The following is a 22,418-nucleotide window of genomic DNA, read 5'->3' on the forward strand; positions in this document are numbered from 1 at the left end:
CTTGCTGCGTTATGTTTGCCAATTGTGTATATAAATGTGTTGGTCAAGTCAGTTTGTAGGTGTTTGCTCTTACATTTGTATTGTTTCACGTGTGGCTTTAAACTTATTTGTAAGCATACTACCTATAATCACGCATGGCGCGATGCGGAAAACCATTGACAATCGGGAGAATTTACATTTTGCCCCAGGCGGAAATCCCAAAGTTTGTCGTGGCCACAAATTGTCATAATGCTGCTCAACACATATAGCTGTCTTGCGCTTTAAGCAACCAGACAATTATTTCGAGTTCGTATGAAAGTCAGCCGTAGCAAAAGCCTGTTGTGTTGGTAAAAGTTGTTGATTAATTATATATACAGTTCATAAATGCAGCGTTTAAGTGTTTGTTTTTATTTGATTCGACACATATTACCATGATAAAATTCCGATGTACAAAACTGTTCAATTAGAACTGTGTGTAACTGATGACGAGTTTAGGTACATATCGTAATCTATCAGATAAATTTTGCATATAACAAAACACAGTGTTAAAAGAGGGCTGATTTAAAAACTGAAAAATCGTAAATAACCGTAAGCCTTTGTTTTAACTTAAAGGCGGACTAGCTTTGAATCATGCGTGCAAAGGCCTTATGTGTTTTTGTACTTCTCTTTTTATATGTTTTTAATTATCCAAACTCGACCACACTTAACGAATATTTACGTTTTATTGTAATTAAACAACATATATAGAACGCATTAAAAAAGTGTAGTAAGTTGTAGAATGCTAATAGAACTGGATACCATCAGCGGTAATGTTGGAGGGAACATAAACTTCATGAATGGATCTATCGGTAGCTCGACGGACGTCCGCCTATCAAGGCCCGATTTTTTGCCATTAGCAAAACGCAATACTTTTTATCCAACCTTGCCGTCCACTCCGGAGATAATTGTGCGAGAACGCTCGTACTGCAGCTTGTCCGCCAGGCGTTCCTGGAGCAACGGCGACGAACTGTTTGTAAATGACGTGCGTGCGTCAAATTCGTGTGTCAAGACGCCCGACCTCACAAAGAACGTCAAAACAGATAATCGCACGATCTGCTGCCCGTGGCTCGTCTCTAGTTGTTTAAAGTTTCTTGGCGGCAAATCACCTCAGCGGCAGCACAATGACATATCTCCATACAGCGATGCAAAACAACGCGAGAAAGAAATGTTTGCCTCACCTGCGGCTAGCATTGCACGCAGGAGGGCGGCCACCGTCCAACCTTATTCTTTGTTTGGAAAGGTTCGCTATTAAAGAAGCTTTCATTTTCCATTATATTTTGAAACGACCAATGTGCTTCTATTTTAGTTTATTCGCAAGTTTGAAAAAAAAGCTTATTATTTTGGTGCTTTTAAACGTGAAAAAATTGCTAAAGTAAAAAATAACAACTGTACTTTTACTTTTTCAGGAAAGTAAACGCGAATGGGGCGAGGAAAAACATGACAATGTCATATATAATGTCATGCTTAAGCGGGTACGAAAAACTCCTTCCCCATCACACACGGTAGGAACAAAACATTTAGGCGTAATTTTACATCTTTTTACTAGTTAAAACAGGCAGCATTAAATCGCCATTCAAAAGGCAGAAATCAATTTGTTGAATGAAAACAACTTGACAGTATAAAGCCAGACAAGTTTTAACTTGCTATTTGCACGTTACCGCAGTATAAAAAGAGTACTTTCGCTTCCAGTCTTCCACTGCTTTAATAAGTATCTTTAAAAAAGAGTTATCGGGCGAGGAACTTACATTTTTCCTTAGAGAATTATAGCAGTTTTTCCTTTAGAGAAAATAAGTAGTTTAAACAACATTTTTAATGAAATTATCATGTTTAAGTAAAATAAATATATTTAACCTTTATTGTACTAACTGATATTTTTACCTTATGTTTTTAAAGCAAGTACTTTTTATGTTAAAGAGTGCCGATGGATTACAATGGGAGACACAAAAGGTACGCAGCATAAAGGGTGCCACAATTGGTTACCTAGTGTCTCAGCTGTGCCAATCCTTTATGGAAGATTGGGGCGAAAAGAATTTTCTGACAGTCTTTTTGGCAACGTACCGATCTTTCGCCAAGCCTGTCGAGGTCATGGACAAGATTGTGAAAGAGTAAGATATATCACTGTTATTCTTATAAAAACCAACAGCGCACTTTTATCTCTGTAAACCGGTGTTTCTAAAACTTTTGTTCCTCGCGACGCCTATATAAAATGTGTTGGGCCCTGTAACGCTGCATCAATGAGAATTCTAACTAATTTTCATTTATTATTTGTGTGCATAAAACGCACAAGTTAGGTTAGGTTTAACGTGGGATTGCACAGGATTGTTTTAATTTAGGATGAGAAGTATTGACAGAGCGTAAAACTTTCAAACCAAAACTAAGTTTATTTACGTATATAGGCTAGTGCAAATGTGATAATATTAATTTTCGCTTACGCTCATCATGTATCAGCCCGAATCATGATAAAAATCTTACTCGTTAACATTATTACTTTAATGACGATAGATAACCTTCAATCGTAAATTTGTGATTGGGCTGTCACATTGACATTCTCTTGTTTATCCACATATAAATCAATTGCTTTAGCTCTTATTTGTTGCGAAGCCGAAGTGAATCAGAATTTAGAAACATGATTGCAAAAGTTTGAACACGAAACCAAATCATTGTGCAAAGACTTTGGAAAATTTAAACGACGCACATATAGGGCAGTGGTTCTCAAACGGGGTGCCATTTCTAATACTTGAGGGTGTCGAGACATATTTGAGAATCTTTAAGAATCTAATGTTTTACTCAACTCTTACAACTTTTCGTGTAAGATTAGAGTGGAATAAATCCAATTATAAATTCCTACGTTGTGTAGAGTTGACGTGTGTTGTTCCAGTTTCGTTTGTGACATTTTAGTGTACTGCCTACGGAAAATTCTTGTAATGGTGCCGCTATCTATTTATTATTTCTGAGGGGTGCCGCAAGCCATAAAAGGTTGAGAACCACTGCACTAGGGCGTTGCGTCTTACAGTTTGAGAAACTATACGGGTTTTGAGGCTGAACTGCTGAAAATGGCACCAGTCGTGCAATAATACGTGATTTTTATGTTTCAGTGATAGCTATAGACGCAGAAAAATTGCTGTTGCCACCCAGTCGCTCTTTCAGTATTGCTACTTATTCAGCCATACTAAATAATATTTTTAAAGGCTTTTAAGCTGTGAAATCGTTAGTAAAATAAGTTTTGGTGGTGAGATTGTAACAATAACAAGTGGTTAAAAACGCCCAGTTCTATATATCAACGCTTATAGTGTAATGGTAATGCTAGCAAAATATGTACTGTACAAAGACCATGCAAAAGGAGGTGGCATATGTGTGTTGTAGCTTGCAAGGGAATTACTTTAACAACTATATTCAGTACTGTAAACAAAAAACTCCTGCTGTACTCATTGTTAAAATTCGGGCTGTTTAAACCAGGTTATTCTTGTTTATCCAATCACGTTTGCGCTCGAAATACGTGAGTTGACTTTGTGACAAGCATTTTATTTAATGGTTTACTTTACCATATGCCCATCTTTGAGAGAATTTGTCCTCTCTTCTAAATAAAAATGAATAGTCCTCCGAGGACACTATAAATCCCCAAATTTATCTGTCCTTTTTTCGTTATTGCAAAATCTTCTTCTGTTCCGATGACAAAAATATGGTAGGCGAACTTTATCCGAAACGAATAACGGTATTCGGATAGATTTGTAAGCAAAAATGTTTTGTGAACGACATTCGTATTAATATCTAAGAGTATATTTTTTTCAATTAACTTAATATATGTCTGCTAAACTGTTGAAATACCTAAACGGCATTTGGTCGTATTTATTAAACCTAATATTCTTCATCATTGTTTCATCACGTCTGGATAACGGTCGAATAGGATTTCATGAATATGTACAACGTACAAGTACATGAATGATGATTGAAATATTTTTATTATTTTATTGGTCCCAAAAGCAATAGGTAGAACTATATGTGGCTTGTGTGCCAGTCAGATCCCGTACGCCACGCTATATGCTGTTACCACCAAGATTTTGAATTGCTATCGATTGCTTCCGGCCAAAGCAAAGTTCGGTTCTATGCAAAGCTTTTACGGCCATACACATTGTTAAACTTAGTACCTAACACGTTTAATCAACTTGTTTAACCTTTTTTTAGGTGTAACAAGCTCAGTGAAGAATCTCTGGATCATCGAAGGCAGTTTCTGATGTAAGCCCAACATAATAATATAAATTTGCCCTAATTACACCAATTTCGTGCGACGCAAATTACATGTAATGTAAGGGTAGTCACCAGTAAGAGGTACAGTAATTTCCACACCCATATCAGGGTAATTTGAAGGACTACAATTATGTAAGCTAAGAAGATTCGTCAAGCACAATATATTCGGTAATAATTGTCAAATATTCTAGACCAGAAACATCATATGTTTGCAAGTACAAAATACACTCTTGCTAAAATTAACTTCATATTTGCCATATTTTAAGGTTTCAACATGATCTTGTGTCTGCAATGAATTAACTAAATAAAAATAGTACACTTTATTAAACGGTCCTGTATTTTTGTTTAACGAATTGAATTGCAAGCAAAATGGGGGTAAATATGCAATCGCTCTTGCACAGTACAATGGACATGTTTTTCCATGACCACCCTCGAAGCAGTTTAGGCCTATAGGCAGGGTTGCCATACCGTCCTTATTTATAAGATTTGTCCTTATTTTGAAGGGCTAGGTCTTAAAAAACTTAAATGTCCTTATTTCTAAGAAATGTCCTTATTTTCGGATTGCGTCCTTATTTTGTCTTATTTTCAACACCTATAGAACCTCGATCGTTTTCCTCTGTTAACCAATGTTGAATTATATTCTAAAATTGAGTTTTTATGACATCATAAATGAAAATACTTCCGTCCCTGTGGCGTACAAGTCTCAGGATTTTACTTCTAAGTGGTGTGATAGCTAGGGCAGTGGTAATGCAGTTTTGGCTAGAATACAGCAGCTAACGACATTTTAGCAGTAAACGGCAGTTACTGAATAGGGTGCGGCGAAGGCAGCATTTTTTGCGTAGTGGTTGGTAATGGGGAAATGGGTGCAATGCAGTCGACACTTCGATTAAATCAGCAAAGCTATAAGCAGGAGTGGCCAACACTTCGATCGCGATCGACTATTTGATCGCCACATTTCACCTGGTTGATCGCATGTCGTATTTTTAAAATAGCGTTCTTCAAGCAATATTAACAGGAATATAGACCGAAAAACAAACCATGAACCTTAAATAAATTGCTCGAGCCGATAGTTTCTGGCAAAAAGTATGTAATGTGATATGACACGGCTCGTACAAATACAATGCATGTCTAAAAATGATTTTTAGATGCTAATCTAATTTTCCGGTTGTCCTTATTTTTGGGTCCATGTCGATGTACAATCATAAATTTGGATTTTGGATAGCGGGGTTCTAGCCTATTGATCGCTGTCCCCACATCTCTTTTTGGAACGTTTGCAAATATTTATGACGTTCCTGTTGATTAAACTAGATACGATGAAAAAGAATAAACCGCTGTAGAAGCATTTTACTACATTGCACACGAACATGTAAATCAAAATTTGTGTGAATCCTATTTGGCCTATAGGCAACAGCGGGATTTTCTTCATGTGCAGTAGACTAGAGTTTTATAAGGTATAAACGTCTGCTAGATTGGGTCACTTTTCTACCTAAATTGCAAGCACTTGTGGTAACTCGCCCTAGACATAAATTCCATTTATCTCACTGACTTTCAACACATATCTCACTGATTTTCAACAGGTCGACGGTAAAAGTTTTAAGAACATGGCTTGAAAGATACTTTGATGAGGATTTTTACGATCCCCCGCGCTTTCCGCTCCTTCACATGCTTATAACACTCGCACATTCCGTTCGTGATGACATCAACAATGTAGAAAGGGATTTTATTGACTACGTCGAATCAAAGTTGAAAGCCGCTGAAGTGAAAAATCTTCAAGAAGCTGCGATAGAAAGTAGGTGTTTTAGGTACTGTTAGCTCACGCATTCGAATAACTAATTTTAATGGCCTATTTGTGCTGCAGATCTTAATTCTCCAAGTCGTTTTTCCGACATCCACGTTGAAACTGAGGACATATCGGTTGAGTGTGAAACTGGAAAAAACTATGATGCCGCCAAAACCCTCCTTAACGTTTTTAGCGCTTTGCATGTAGCCGAACAAATTACTGTAAAAGACGCGGTAGGAAAAAATGCTTAGCACATACTTATTCAATATGGTTAAAAATATCTAAATGAATATGGCTATCGCCGGAATATAATATATCTTAGTGGTTTGCTGTAATTTGCCGTGTAACGTTTTGTTTTAGCCATGGTCTCGCATGCGAATTGTGTTTTTGTTTTGTAGAACCTTTTCCTTCGCGTCGTTCCGCATCATTGCCTAAACGCAGTGCGTTCGTCCAAGTACAAACCAGCCTGTGTGAGAGCAACAATTGATCAGTTTAATCGGGTTGTGTACTGTGTACTTGGCACCTGTCTCTGTCCCTCACTAAAAGCTTCGCAGCGTGTGAAAATATTTTGCAAGTGGATAGAAATAGCTCAGGTATGTGAGCTTTAAGTTCCGTGATCCGCAATGTGAGATTTCAACTAAACTTTACTCACAAAACTATTTTGACAAAAACATATGACTTAATATTAGTTGTGATGTGCCAAATTAGGAAACATTTTGTATTATTTGATTAAAGTCATAAATAGGTATAGGACCAGTTGTTGCTTTCTTTTTCTTGACAAAACAGTAGTTTTATATTTTTACCTTTAAATCGATCAGCAATGTCGCGAGCTGAAAAACTTCTCCTCACTCCGAGCCATCGTTTCAACTCTTCAAACGCACGTCATCCACCGTCTCAAGAAAACGTGGCAACAAGTTCCACATGGCCACACAAATTTACTGCAAGAAATGGCACAAATCAACATCAAGGACATGATTAGAAAGGTTGTTACCACAGAAGTGATAATTTGGTCGTATTATCAAATAGGGTGCTGTACTTAACTGGAACATCGTCCAGTTAGCTGTTTTTTAATCTAGTTGCTATAATAAAATTTTGATATAGTGGTTTTAAACTAAATTTTAAATTTGGTTAATAAGTATCTTATTTACAAAACTGGTATTTGTAAAAAGATTGAACTGAAGTAAGAACAATTTGAAGTTTTACATTGTCTGTGTTATTTCCTCGTACGGCTTTCCGCGCACTGCAATGTTGTTGTTTTAGGTTGGCACTGCTAAAGTGAACACAGAAACGAGTTCCATCAGCAAAGTGAAAAAGGATGCTACATTCCGGCGACAGCGAAACATTCACTCCGGTATCGTGCATGGAACTGTCCCGTACCTTGGGTCATTCCTAACTGACCTCACGTATCTTCATACAGCGAGAGCCGACTACATTGAGGTTTGTGAACCTTGTTAAAGTACCATTAATCAAAATATTTTCTTCAGTACTATTCTTAACTGGTATATACAAATAGACACAATATAATTTTGCACACCTGAATTAGGAACAACGTTTTTATATAAATTTATGAAAGTGTAAACGTTGACGATTCATCATAAAATGTTTCAAACATTTCTGTTGGTTTCCTAAAAATCAAATACAAGTTTGCACCACTTTGTCGTCAAACTAAATCACAAAACGTTGCACAGTATAGCCGGAGCATGCAGCTATAGACATTTTTTAATGGCAAACAAAAGTGTCAATAAAAAAAACACCTAGTTGTTGTTCTTCTTAGGAGGGTGTTATAAACTTTGAGAAATGCCGAAAAGAGTTTGAGCAACTTGCCCAGCTTCAATTGTGGCAAGCTTCGTGCAAGGGATATCAACACTTGGACCCCGACCACAAGTTCAACGAATGGTTTAATTCAATCCACTTGCCCACTGACGAACAAGCGTAAGTTACTTCGGCTGCTGTTTCCTAAACATATTTGCAAAGTTTTGTTTGATTTGAGTATTATTCCGTTGTGTACAAGTACTGCAGCTGTATATGGTTGTTTGTTTTGCAGGCAAAAACTTTCCGAGCAAATTGAATCAGTAGCTGTCGTCCCAATATCTCCTGGTTTAGTTTCAACACCTGCCAAGCGCACTTTGTCAGAGTAAGGCAATATTCACAAAATAAATATTATACAATGTTGCAGCATATAAATAGTGCCAAGCTAGACACGTACGGTATACTTGTTATATTTTATGTACAGTATATGAAGAAGAACATAGGCCTACTAGTAACTAGCAAGTAGTTCAAACTCCCTTTTTTGTGTTTTAGAATGTTTTCAAATCACATAAGCTTGGTCGATGGTTCGACAAGTTCGCACGTTGCATCTAATCACGTTCGAAGCGCCAGTGACGACACAACTGATTCGAGGTAAATTTAAGTCCTTCCTTTTTTATATATATTCAATTATTCATCATTGATGTTTATACATATGTAACCACGTGATACTTTGTTTAACAGTTCTCGACTTACCAACCAGGACGGCAAAGCAAATGGTCACGTTACAAAGATAGATTTACAATCTGACGAGGTAAGTTTTCCCCAGTATTACATGTCCCATACATGGAATGCGTAGAGCAGGGGTCATAAACCTCGCTTGTTGGCTAAGAGAGCCATGAAATCAACGCATTTTTACCTATTTTTTTTTTAAAGCCATATAATATTTTCAACACTGAATGCAAGTTGTTTCGATTTTGAACACTTTAAAAAGAAACAGGAAAAACAATTCGAAAAGTATAACTTAAAAACATATTTAAAGTCCTAACCATCCTCAATTAACTTGTGCGTTGTGATACTGCATCGTATTAATGATAGGTTTATAGCATGGTTGAAACTGGAGGTTAAGCTTCACACAGGCGTTTGGGTCCTTTATCCGAAATCGTTGGTTAATCTTCGTTTTACAGAAATATTTTTTACATTTTAAATCGATCGAAATACCTTCCAGGATTTTTTATCACTTGTCAATAATGCACTGTTTTAATTAATTGTTACGTTATGGAAAAGTTTTATTTGTAACAGTCTTTCAAATAAATGTCAACCTAGATTTTACTGCGAGCCAGATGCCGCCATCAAAACACACCTGGCTCGCGAGCCATTGATTTCTGACATTTGAAGTAGCAGATTTGCATAGATTAAAGGACTTGTTATTTGACAATTATGATATTAAAAACGTCATGTTCCTTGATTCGTCATGTATAGTATACGTTTCGTTTTTGCGAACAAAATGAAAAAAGGTTTAGTTTTTGACAAAGCAGTGGAAAAAACATCATAAAACTAAAAATTCTAACAATTGCATCACCATTACTCCTGTTTTCGATTAATGGCTGAAGCGCAGTTTCAGTTTTATAGCCTTATCTATAATATAAATAGAGTATCAGTGTCCATTTGACCAGCGATGACCGTTTTGTTACTCTCGATAAGACTACACCAGTGGTTCTTAACCTTTTTTCAATAATAAACCTGTCGCGATAACAAAAACGTTGGAAAACACTGTGATATAGATAAGGTGATTTCATTTTTGTTTCTTATACCCTTAATATTTTAGGAGAGGAATATTCAAGTGATAATCATCAGAAAATCTGTTACGAATGAAGACATTTCAGACCCCGTCGAATGGAAGGAGATGAAGGTAGGCTACGTTAATTTATTGATAAAGGGAATTTATCGTACGCGTACACCCATCTTCAAGTATATTTTACACAGTCTTAACAGTCTCGACTAATACCACTTTGCTTGATAAAAAACATACAATATATTTAGTTTTTTTTTTCGGTTTTTCCAGTAACTTTTTTGCAGTTACCATAAAAACAGGAATTAACAAATAAGTTAACGAATCAAGAAAATATAATAAAATTCAATGATCGCAATTTTGTTTTCAATCTTCTTCGCTGGGTATCAAATGCAGGGATTGTACTCATAAATATTATGATTTATATAAAGAATTAAAAAAAACATATAATATTTTAATGACGCCTTAACCACGTAATCGAATACTTTAAATATGTCTTTTATATATAATTTTAGGTCATATAATTACAATTTATACCTCACAACCGATGGACTAGCAATTTACCTTGTAAAACTTACTACACAGTTGTAATGTTTGTTTTTATATTATTCAAACGGTTCGCATGTTAATTCAAGAATCACTAGTTAGTATATAATTGTGAGCAACAAATTTCTTAATGGAAATTTCTATTGATGTTTTGGCCTCGGAAAGTTTTAGTTTGTCTGCTTGCGTAAAGTTCAGTTATAGCGTTTTATTTTTATGTACATTTTGGTTCTGGTTATTTACAGTTGACAAAAAAGACGTCAGGATTTGATGATTCTGTTTAATTTTTACATTTCTTTTTAGCTGAGCTCCAACTACCGTACAGCGGCTGTGATTCGGATGGCTTTTACTATATTTGAAGCAGAAGAAAAAACATCAGGCTTTAATCTTGTTCAGCTGCTACCAGAAAACAAAGGTTGGTCTAAAGTTTTCACTGGTGCTTTGTTGTCGTAGTTTAAATGTCTCAATTTAGTTACTACTTTTGCAATATCTCTATTCATATCCCGAAAAGTTGTAACATCACGGTTATAATTCTCAATCGCAGAACTGTACATTCCTGACTCATCAAACGTGTTCTACGCCATGAACAGCTCCCTAAAAGAGTTTTACTTCGCCCTTTTGGAGCAAGGAGCAGATATTCCTTCCAGTATAAGGTAATCTTTAATTTTATATGTATAGTATATGAAGTGACCATGGCTCCTTTTTTTCTTTAATTAGCAGAGCTTTATGATAGTTTTCATCGCAGTTATTCCCAACTTTTTTCTTCATTGCGCATGCACCTGTGTACCTTTCAAAACATGGTGACGCACCTGGCGAGTGGAGCGAATTTCGAAATATTTTGGGTATACCAGTATTTCTCTGCTTGCAAGTTTTTATTACATACAGGCCTCATAGTTTTGAAAATGAAAAAATAATAGAATATTTTATCGTTGACCTGCAGCGCTCCTGACAACCTTTTATGGCGCACCGGTTATAAAACGCGGGTCTAGGGATTCGTATCACATATAAGGCCATAAAATGCTATAAATACTTACTTTTGTTATTTACAACTACATGCGGCATGTACTTCTAACGTTCTTCTAATCCTGAAAAGATCTTTAAGTATATGTTTATTCTTTTTTATCAAAACACTACATTATAACCTATTAATATTAAAACAGACCCCAGTCGCTCCAGTCCACGCCGTCCAAGTTAGAGACGCAACAGCCGAAAAGCAAAAAGCAGCATCGCAAGACGCTTAGCACGTCAGCTGTCAATCAAAGTGGCAGCTCGCCCATGCGCAACCTGTACCGCCACCTAGCGATGGGAGGTATGTCGCTGGTGAGCAGTGGCTCGTATTCCCCCGCTCGCGAGCTGCAGAGAAACGAAATTGAAGCTCCGGAACCCCTGGCTTGCGACAGTTCGACTGTAGAATCGGCCGGACCCTCCCCGCACTTGCATGAACGCAGATCGGCGTTGACAGCGCTAGATGATAGCGTGATTATGTTCAGCGCCCGTCCCAGCAACAACAGTGACGAGGATAACGACGATGGTTGGCGTCATAAAGTTTGGAAGAAAATGCACAAGGGCCATAAACGCAACCCGTCCGACACTGTCACAGGTAGGACTGTGCGAGTTTTATGTCCTAATTTAGAAAACACATGTTTCATTCGGACTTATTTTTTTAGTTTTAAGCACAGCTGAGATTCCACACGTAATTTAAATATATATATAAATATGTTTGGATTGACAATTATAATAAAAAAAAAATAGTAATGAAAATTAAAAATGTTACTATTTGATTGCCTAAACCTAATTTATTTAGTATTTGTAAGTAAACCTTATCACTAACAGTGCATTTTAATTTATATACATATACGCCGTATATTTATTGTATTTTGGTTTAAGTTGATCGAGAGTACTTTGAAGAGACTCGCAGGGAAAGTTCGGAAATGCGACCCCGCGCTGTTCTGGTGCAAGAGCGACCAGTACGACCAGTTGTTCTGCCCGTCCAAGTCGAACAGTCAATGATTGCCCGATCGGAATCGGTGTCAACGTACAGCCCTGAATCCGCTACTCCTGAGATAGGCTCGACCCATGATCCTAATTACGACGACCACTACAAACCGAGACATAGCGGGACTATGTTGCGTGAACGTGTGCTGTCGTCTTCTCCTACTTGGTCACGTCGCCACGCTGTACGAAAGCACCACAGTGACCATAGACCTGCGCCCGGCACTTACCGGCAACTGTCGGAAGCCGAACTGTCGTTGCCCGCCAGTCTCAACATGTCGCAACTGACTAAAGCCAAACCAATCGCTCCAAAAAGATCCGATTCCCGGTCAAAATTTTACATTAGCGCCGAAGAAGGTATGTTGGATTCGAGAAAATCGAGTTCGAGCTCTATAGAACCCATCCGCGAAAATACGATTTCAGCAAACTTCCGAAAGCACCCTGCCTATGCACGTTCCTGCAGTGATCCCTGTATTCTTGATCGAGCTTCTCCAGTCGATGATGTATTTGGATATCCAGGTTCGCCGAGGCATGACAACCCTAAACCTCTTATTGTCATTGAATGCCCTTCTCCGAAAAAATCGCCATACAAAACTAAATTCGAGCAATCCCTCTCGTATGACGATAATGCGAATAATGATTTGGAAGTCGGAGTCGAAACAACCCTTGAAATTCCTGTTGAAAATAGATCTCGTTCTTCTACAGTCGGCAGCGAAAACACTTATCTGTGAGGCAGATCAAAGTAAAAAACAGAAATAAAATAACACAATAAAGTTATGCTAAAAATAATGTATGGTTTTCGACAAACTTCCAATAGCAATGTCTATACAAATCAATCGTTACTGTTGCAAACTCCTCTTCATCCCAATGGAGTTTTTCGTTTCTATTTTTCTTATTTCTCTTTAAGGCATTACTTTCCTTATTCTTTTCTGTATTTATGAATCTGTATTTTTTTTAATTATTTATAACATTGACATTAAGCAATAACAAACAAACAAGTTGACCATCGTCGCATGCTAGGCGCTTTTGACAATGTAACAGCGGTTAGTTAGTAGAACTTCAAGAAATAAAATTTTTCAAGTGGCGCTAAAACAGTTGATTGTTTAATTACGGCATGTTGTTTTGTAAGTATTTTTTTAACTAAATTATGTTTTAAGTATTTTGCTGAGCAATCACCCATTAGTCCCTACACCTATGAAATTAATGTGCCATGTGGGGTTATTTTTGGTTTTAACGAATTTATGCGCTTTTTTAAAAAGAAAAATTTACCGAGCTTGCTTAAAACGGTGACAGAAAAGAACATCCCTATTTTTGTGCAAATAGTTTATTTTTCACGGGTTAGTAACCCCAATAGCCATTTGTATTGTATAGCTCGCCCTTCGCTATACGTACACCGATGTAATTCATTGTATGGGTACTCGAACAAACGCAATATTTAAAAGAGTTAATCAAATTACCAACCTCTTTTGCCGCTTTGCCATTACCAAGTTTGTTGTTGCAAAAATTTGCCTATTTCAGAAAAATTTCCTAAGCGCATTTTATTTTCATAGTTTATTTTCTTTCGTTTTAAGTACATCATTTTCTGCCGTTCCAAGTGCAATAAATGTGATTTGATCTAGAGACTTGTGGGCTATTGAATCTGGGATCAGTTTACTGCTTGTTGAATACTTTAAACTTTGTTGTATTTTTAATTAGTCTTTAACTTCACAACTTTTTTGCATATAAATCTTATAAAATCGTTGTATCCAGTCTTTAGAACCTAACGTTTTAAAAGACATGATTCGCAATATAGGACATCGTTATAGCATGAATTAATCTATGTATGTTATGATTTCAAAACTTACCTTATGCTATTGCAAAACAGATTCTTCCAAGAATTCTTTAGCCTACGTTTATTCCGATAAAGCGTTAAGATAAATATAAACTAATTTTAAATTAGCCGGAGTCACAAAAATGTACGCGCCAGTATTCTTTACTTGTTTACCTAGAATCTATATAGTCTATAGTTACATTTTGTCACGATTTGTCCGCCATTCGGTTGGTCGGTCAGCCAATAGAGATTGCTTGTCTTGAAAGAGAATGCGTGGAAGAAGGGAAACAGGCCTCATGCGAGCGTTGCTCATATAACTCTTAAAGAGAATAATTTTACCCTAAAAAAAATACATTCATTAAGGTTTCAACGTCGAAAAACAGTAAAATTGTGACTTCTGACGACTAAGCGCCACACAGACTTTTTTTTTTCAAGAAAGAAACTATTTGTAAAATTTTACCAATTTTTGCCTGTCGTAGATAACTGCATTTAGTCTGTTTTGATATACGTTGATTCAATAATGATTAGACAAAACCTTAAAAAAGGCAATTAAAAAACTTGCTGATTGAAACCTATAAAATTGTGGGATTGAACTCGGGTAGTTTTACGTGGTGTTACTCGAGTCCCGACTCCGACTCCAGCAAAAGAAACCGACTCCTCGAGTTCCGAGTTCGACTCCGCAGACACCCCAAAGTTACCAGCTAAAATTTTTCAAATTTGAAACTTCCCCTAACACAATATTCTACGTTTTTGTTTAAAAACACAGAAACTTGTCATTTTAATATTAAACAATGACAATAAAGCATCACTGATCTATTTTCCAGTTTTATGTTACTTAAAATGTATTCTTAAAGCCTCTAAAGTCCTACTCTAACCCATTTTTAGAGCTGTAATTTAATTTATCACATATATACAATAAACGATATTTTAACTGTCCCTATTGACAATCAAGAAGGTAAGGCAATTTGTTGGAAAACATTTTTTAAACCAGTAAAGCGTGTCAGTATTTTTTGGAAATAAAGACAACGTCTGGCCTAAAAGTCTTGTTGAAAGTATGAGCAACTAACTCGAAATGCGCAAAAAGAGGACATTTTGGTATTTTTGCGCGTCCTCGGAGGACCATTCACTTTGGCCAAAGTTTGGTGATACCTGCTTTAAAAAATGTAATTTATTTATGATTTTTTTATAAGTTTGATTGTGAAGTTCCATTTAGTCGAAAAAAATGTACTCTTTACTCTACCAACAGTGAAGTCTAAGTTGTGCACCTTATAGCAAGCGCAGCATCATGGGCTATTTACGCAGTAGGCTAAAATCTTCTTATAAGTGGAAGTGTATAATCGTTTAAAAGCACATATACGAGACTTAGTCAATTAACTGTGCACTTCGTAAATTATTTTCGGTAATCCGTATACTTTGTACGCTTTGCCCGCCTTAAATATTTAAGCTCACTAAAACAAACATATTGCTTTTTTAGACTGCTTCCGACTGAATATTTTGCAATATGGTTTGAATGCAACTTGCTAGAGTGGAAATTTTAGTGATAAATTTGCTTATTTAGAATTATATAGAAATGGGCTCAATATTTAATTGCGCGGAGAAATATTCGTTACTATATGCTACTGTTTCACGTTTTTCCTAATATAAATAGATAAGTAACTTTTTGGGACAGTAGTTTTTAACAGGGGCGCAAGCCCTACTTCAATATTTACCTTTTATATGTTTTAGGATGAAGTCGCTGTGACTACACCACTGCATGTTTTCTGTCACACACCAGTTGAAACACGATTAACGCAACGTTTAATTGGACTCCAGCCATAAGACCAAAATAAGAACAACACCAACGTCAGAATAAAACACAATTCGGAATAAGGCCGAAATGGGACTAATACTTAAAGATAATAGTACCGTTTACATAGGAAAAAGTCCTAAATCTGTCGGAATAAGACCTAAAAGGTCAGATCAGGCCTAAACAACATTTAACTAACCCCAAACCCCACCCCTAAGTACATCACTAACTCAACTAATAATTTCAACACTAACTCATTTTCTAACCTCACCCAATAACCCCAAACAGGACCAAATCCCAGTGCCAAAACAGCGGCGCCGGGTTGGCTAGGGCGTCCAAACGTAGTAATCTAAACGGCCTATGCCAGCCGCCCCGATCGTCTCATACCCTCTACCCACCAGGTTCGGGCGTTATTTTGGCAATTTAGGCCTTATTCTGATGAATTTAGGCCCTATTCCGACAGATCTAGGTCTTATTCAGACGATTTTGATTTTATGCTTTTTGGCTGCATTATGCCGTTGACTATGGTTTTATAGATTTTCTGCTTTAGGTATTGTTGCCTTTCAGGTCTTAATTTTTGCACTTCCGAACACATTGTTGCTCGGTTTCTACGAGTTAATACCCTTGCAACATGTCTGTCAAAATTGCTTGATATAAACCAATATAACGAATACTAGCAACTTATTGTGCATCACTGCGAAATGCCTTGCGCTTCGCGCAACTAAAACTGGACTTTGCTATATTTATGTTGACTTAGTGATATTTAATTCAAAAACAAAAATGAATTGCTTTTGTTATAATAATTATATAATATCCGAGGGGTGATTTTAGAGCTTTTCCACAACAATCTGAACTAAGTCAAGAATGGATTTTATTCTATCGACAGCTTTTGCCGAGTATAAAATGAACGATTGGAGAAAACGAAACGCAAAAACCGCGACTGTAGCTGAAACGGCACAACTTTAACAAACTTTAATAAGATTGTATGTAAGTGGTGTCTTCATCAATTTACAGCGGAAAAATTGAAACGTTAACGGGCAGGCAAAAGCTACAGGCGAAATAGCAAAATGCTCAATCCCTGACTTGTGAAAAAATAGTAGAAAACGGGTTTGGCCCAAACTGCAAGCTTCGGTTCTCAATCTTCTTCCTAAAGTAAACATATTATATGATATTATTAAGAAACAACAATATATGGAAACCAAATTGGTTCAGTAGAGTTAAGTACAAAAAAATCACACTGTACATAAAATTAAGTTGTATAATATCCTATTTTATTGTAATAATGTTTCAACACAACAAAGTACCTAAATAAGTGATTATCAATATTTTTAGGACCTTATTGAACAAAGATTTTATTTGTAGAACTTATACAATACATGCTTTTCTCTATCTGAATTTCTCCCTTTGGGGTGTCACAATTTTGCATTATTCAAGTACAAATTTTCCAGCACATTTTTTTCTACTTTATAGCATCGTTTAATTTTAGTGTTGTCCAAAATACCTCAATTTCAAAATTAGCTAAAATATATATTACCCCAAAAATTTTGGTCTACCCTGCGGTTTCTCAATCAACCACTTTTTAATTTATCCAAATTCTGGAGGTGGAGGGGAGGCAATTAGACAATACAAAATAATGTTTAAACAAATTTAAAAAGTATGAAATAATGAGATAACTAGGGATGTTTAAATAGAATCCAAGGGGATTTTAGAACTTTAGGTTTTTAATCTAGAACAAGGGTCGGCAACCTTTTGCTAATCGCGGGCCACACCAACCTCAGCAAGTTTTTGGCGGGCCGTAATAAATTTTCACAAAAATTTTGTTAAAAAAACGTGTGGTTTTTAATCATTCTAAATCGGGGTCGGACCTAAATGTTTTATGCAATTTGAATAAAAATATCTATTTTATACTAAAAACTTAAAAAAAATTGCGTTTGATTGGTTTAAATTCCCTTTCAATTTGCAAGGCGTGACGCATTGCGCACACACAAAAGTTAAATTAGACACATTTTTGATACCCTTTGGTGTAATTTTATCATAAATAAGTTGGAGAAAGTTTCATTTTAGAGAGTTCCATGCTACGATTAGTTTCCACTTAGATAGTTTTCATGCGCTGGTTATTTACAGTTGACAAAAAAGACGTCAGGATTTGATGATTCTGTTTAATTTTTACATTTCTTTTTAGCTGAGCTCCAACTACCGTACAGCGGCTGTGATTCGGATGGCTTTTACTATATTTGAAGCAGAAGAAAAAACATCAGGCTTTAATCTTGTTCAGCTGCTACCAGAAAACAAAGGTTGGTCTAAAGTTTTCACTGGTGCTTTGTTGTCGTAGTTTAAATGTCTCAATTTAGTTACTACTTTTGCAATATCTCTATTCATATCCCGAAAAGTTGTAACATCACGGTTATAATTCTCAATCGCAGAACTGTACATTCCTGACTCATCAAACGTGTTCTACGCCATGAACAGCTCCCTAAAAGAGTTTTACTTCGCCCTTTTGGAGCAAGGAGCAGATATTCCTTCCAGTATAAGGTAATCTTTAATTTTATATGTATAGTATATGAAGTGACCATGGCTCCTTTTTTTCTTTAATTAGCAGAGCTTTATGATAGTTTTCATCGCAGTTATTCCCAACTTTTTTCTTCATTGCGCATGCACCTGTGTACCTTTCAAAACATGGTGACGCACCTGGCGAGTGGAGCGAATTTCGAAATATTTTGGGTATACCAGTATTTCTCTGCTTGCAAGTTTTTATTACATACAGGCCTCATAGTTTTGAAAATGAAAAAATAATAGAATATTTTATCGTTGACCTGCAGCGCTCCTGACAACCTTTTATGGCGCACCGGTTATAAAACGCGGGTCTAGGGATTCGTATCACATATAAGGCCATAAAATGCTATAAATACTTACTTTTGTTATTTACAACTACATGCGGCATGTACTTCTAACGTTCTTCTAATCCTGAAAAGATCTTTAAGTATATGTTTATTCTTTTTTATCAAAACACTACATTATAACCTATTAATATTAAAACAGACCCCAGTCGCTCCAGTCCACGCCGTCCAAGTTAGAGACGCAACAGCCGAAAAGCAAAAAGCAGCATCGCAAGACGCTTAGCACGTCAGCTGTCAATCAAAGTGGCAGCTCGCCCATGCGCAACCTGTACCGCCACCTAGCGATGGGAGGTATGTCGCTGGTGAGCAGTGGCTCGTATTCCCCCGCTCGCGAGCTGCAGAGAAACGAAATTGAAGCTCCGGAACCCCTGGCTTGCGACAGTTCGACTGTAGAATCGGCCGGACCCTCCCCGCACTTGCATGAACGCAGATCGGCGTTGACAGCGCTAGATGATAGCGTGATTATGTTCAGCGCCCGTCCCAGCAACAACAGTGACGAGGATAACGACGATGGTTGGCGTCATAAAGTTTGGAAGAAAATGCACAAGGGCCATAAACGCAACCCGTCCGACACTGTCACAGGTAGGACTGTGCGAGTTTTATGTCCTAATTTAGAAAACACATGTTTCATTCGGACTTATTTTTTTAGTTTTAAGCACAGCTGAGATTCCACACGTAATTTAAATATATATATAAATATGTTTGGATTGACAATTATAATAAAAAAAAAATAGTAATGAAAATTAAAAATGTTACTATTTGATTGCCTAAACCTAATTTATTTAGTATTTGTAAGTAAACCTTATCACTAACAGTGCATTTTAATTTATATACATATACGCCGTATATTTATTGTATTTTGGTTTAAGTTGATCGAGAGTACTTTGAAGAGACTCGCAGGGAAAGTTCGGAAATGCGACCCCGCGCTGTTCTGGTGCAAGAGCGACCAGTACGACCAGTTGTTCTGCCCGTCCAAGTCGAACAGTCAATGATTGCCCGATCGGAATCGGTGTCAACGTACAGCCCTGAATCCGCTACTCCTGAGATAGGCTCGACCCATGATCCTAATTACGACGACCACTACAAACCGAGACATAGCGGGACTATGTTGCGTGAACGTGTGCTGTCGTCTTCTCCTACTTGGTCACGTCGCCACGCTGTACGAAAGCACCACAGTGACCATAGACCTGCGCCCGGCACTTACCGGCAACTGTCGGAAGCCGAACTGTCGTTGCCCGCCAGTCTCAACATGTCGCAACTGACTAAAGCCAAACCAATCGCTCCAAAAAGATCCGATTCCCGGTCAAAATTTTACATTAGCGCCGAAGAAGGTATGTTGGATTCGAGAAAATCGAGTTCGAGCTCTATAGAACCCATCCGCGAAAATACGATTTCAGCAAACTTCCGAAAGCACCCTGCCTATGCACGTTCCTGCAGTGATCCCTGTATTCTTGATCGAGCTTCTCCAGTCGATGATGTATTTGGATATCCAGGTTCGCCGAGGCATGACAACCCTAAACCTCTTATTGTCATTGAATGCCCTTCTCCGAAAAAATCGCCATACAAAACTAAATTCGAGCAATCCCTCTCGTATGACGATAATGCGAATAATGATTTGGAAGTCGGAGTCGAAACAACCCTTGAAATTCCTGTTGAAAATAGATCTCGTTCTTCTACAGTCGGCAGCGAAAACACTTATCTGTGAGGCAGATCAAAGTAAAAAACAGAAATAAAATAACACAATAAAGTTATGCTAAAAATAATGTATGGTTTTCGACAAACTTCCAATAGCAATGTCTATACAAATCAATCGTTACTGTTGCAAACTCCTCTTCATCCCAATGGAGTTTTTCGTTTCTATTTTTCTTATTTCTCTTTAAGGCATTACTTTCCTTATTCTTTTCTGTATTTATGAATCTGTATTTTTTTTAATTATTTATAACATTGACATTAAGCAATAACAAACAAACAAGTTGACCATCGTCGCATGCTAGGCGCTTTTGACAATGTAACAGCGGTTAGTTAGTAGAACTTCAAGAAATAAAATTTTTCAAGTGGCGCTAAAACAGTTGATTGTTTAATTACGGCATGTTGTTTTGTAAGTATTTTTTTAACTAAATTATGTTTTAAGTATTTTGCTGAGCAATCACCCATTAGTCCCTACACCTATGAAATTAATGTGCCATGTGGGGTTATTTTTGGTTTTAACGAATTTATGCGCTTTTTTAAAAAGAAAAATTTACCGAGCTTGCTTAAAACGGTGACAGAAAAGAACATCCCTATTTTTGTGCAAATAGTTTATTTTTCACGGGTTAGTAACCCCAATAGCCATTTGTATTGTATAGCTCGCCCTTCGCTATACGTACACCGATGTAATTCATTGTATGGGTACTCGAACAAACGCAATATTTAAAAGAGTTAATCAAATTACCAACCTCTTTTGCCGCTTTGCCATTACCAAGTTTGTTGTTGCAAAAATTTGCCTATTTCAGAAAAATTTCCTAAGCGCATTTTATTTTCATAGTTTATTTTCTTTCGTTTTAAGTACATCATTTTCTGCCGTTCCAAGTGCAATAAATGTGATTTGATCTAGAGACTTGTGGGCTATTGAATCTGGGATCAGTTTACTGCTTGTTGAATACTTTAAACTTTGTTGTATTTTTAATTAGTCTTTAACTTCACAACTTTTTTGCATATAAATCTTATAAAATCGTTGTATCCAGTCTTTAGAACCTAACGTTTTAAAAGACATGATTCGCAATATAGGACATCGTTATAGCATGAATTAATCTATGTATGTTATGATTTCAAAACTTACCTTATGCTATTGCAAAACAGATTCTTCCAAGAATTCTTTAGCCTACGTTTATTCCGATAAAGCGTTAAGATAAATATAAACTAATTTTAAATTAGCCGGAGTCACAAAAATGTACGCGCCAGTATTCTTTACTTGTTTACCTAGAATCTATATAGTCTATAGTTACATTTTGTCACGATTTGTCCGCCATTCGGTTGGTCGGTCAGCCAATAGAGATTGCTTGTCTTGAAAGAGAATGCGTGGAAGAAGGGAAACAGGCCTCATGCGAGCGTTGCTCATATAACTCTTAAAGAGAATAATTTTACCCTAAAAAAAATACATTCATTAAGGTTTCAACGTCGAAAAACAGTAAAATTGTGACTTCTGACGACTAAGCGCCACACAGACTTTTTTTTTTCAAGAAAGAAACTATTTGTAAAATTTTACCAATTTTTGCCTGTCGTAGATAACTGCATTTAGTCTGTTTTGATATACGTTGATTCAATAATGATTAGACAAAACCTTAAAAAAGGCAATTAAAAAACTTGCTGATTGAAACCTATAAAATTGTGGGATTGAACTCGGGTAGTTTTACGTGGTGTTACTCGAGTCCCGACTCCGACTCCAGCAAAAGAAACCGACTCCTCGAGTTCCGAGTTCGACTCCGCAGACACCCCAAAGTTACCAGCTAAAATTTTTCAAATTTGAAACTTCCCCTAACACAATATTCTACGTTTTTGTTTAAAAACACAGAAACTTGTCATTTTAATATTAAACAATGACAATAAAGCATCACTGATCTATTTTCCAGTTTTATGTTACTTAAAATGTATTCTTAAAGCCTCTAAAGTCCTACTCTAACCCATTTTTAGAGCTGTAATTTAATTTATCACATATATACAATAAACGATATTTTAACTGTCCCTATTGACAATCAAGAAGGTAAGGCAATTTGTTGGAAAACATTTTTTAAACCAGTAAAGCGTGTCAGTATTTTTTGGAAATAAAGACA

At 36.6% G+C, this 22,418-nt stretch overlaps 1 protein-coding gene across 1 annotated transcript; it reads left to right on the forward strand.

Annotated features, from left to right (window-relative positions):
- Positions 1 to 734: 734 nt before the first annotated feature.
- LOC146132966 (uncharacterized) lies at positions 735 to 21,203 on the forward strand. Its single transcript, XM_083397613.1, has 23 exons — positions 735 to 1,258; positions 1,425 to 1,520; positions 1,933 to 2,123; positions 4,201 to 4,251; positions 5,841 to 6,052; positions 6,122 to 6,276; positions 6,442 to 6,636; positions 6,862 to 7,026; positions 7,304 to 7,480; positions 7,818 to 7,975; positions 8,088 to 8,177; positions 8,345 to 8,443; positions 8,534 to 8,603; positions 9,618 to 9,701; positions 10,428 to 10,539; positions 10,669 to 10,777; positions 11,285 to 11,724; positions 12,012 to 12,843; positions 13,274 to 13,328; positions 17,895 to 18,006; positions 18,136 to 18,244; positions 18,752 to 19,191; positions 19,479 to 21,203. The coding sequence occupies exons 1-23, from the start codon at positions 758 to 760 to the stop codon at positions 20,312 to 20,314; spliced, it is 5,289 nt and encodes a 1,762-aa protein (XP_083253739.1). The 5' UTR covers positions 735 to 757; the 3' UTR covers positions 20,315 to 21,203.
- The last annotated feature ends 1,215 nt before the right edge of the window (positions 21,204 to 22,418 follow it).

This window comes from Ascidiella aspersa, chromosome 9 (genome assembly GCF_963924565.1).
Source record: "Ascidiella aspersa chromosome 9, kaAscAspe10.2, whole genome shotgun sequence".
NCBI classification, from domain to species: domain Eukaryota; kingdom Metazoa; phylum Chordata; class Ascidiacea; order Phlebobranchia; family Ascidiidae; genus Ascidiella; species Ascidiella aspersa.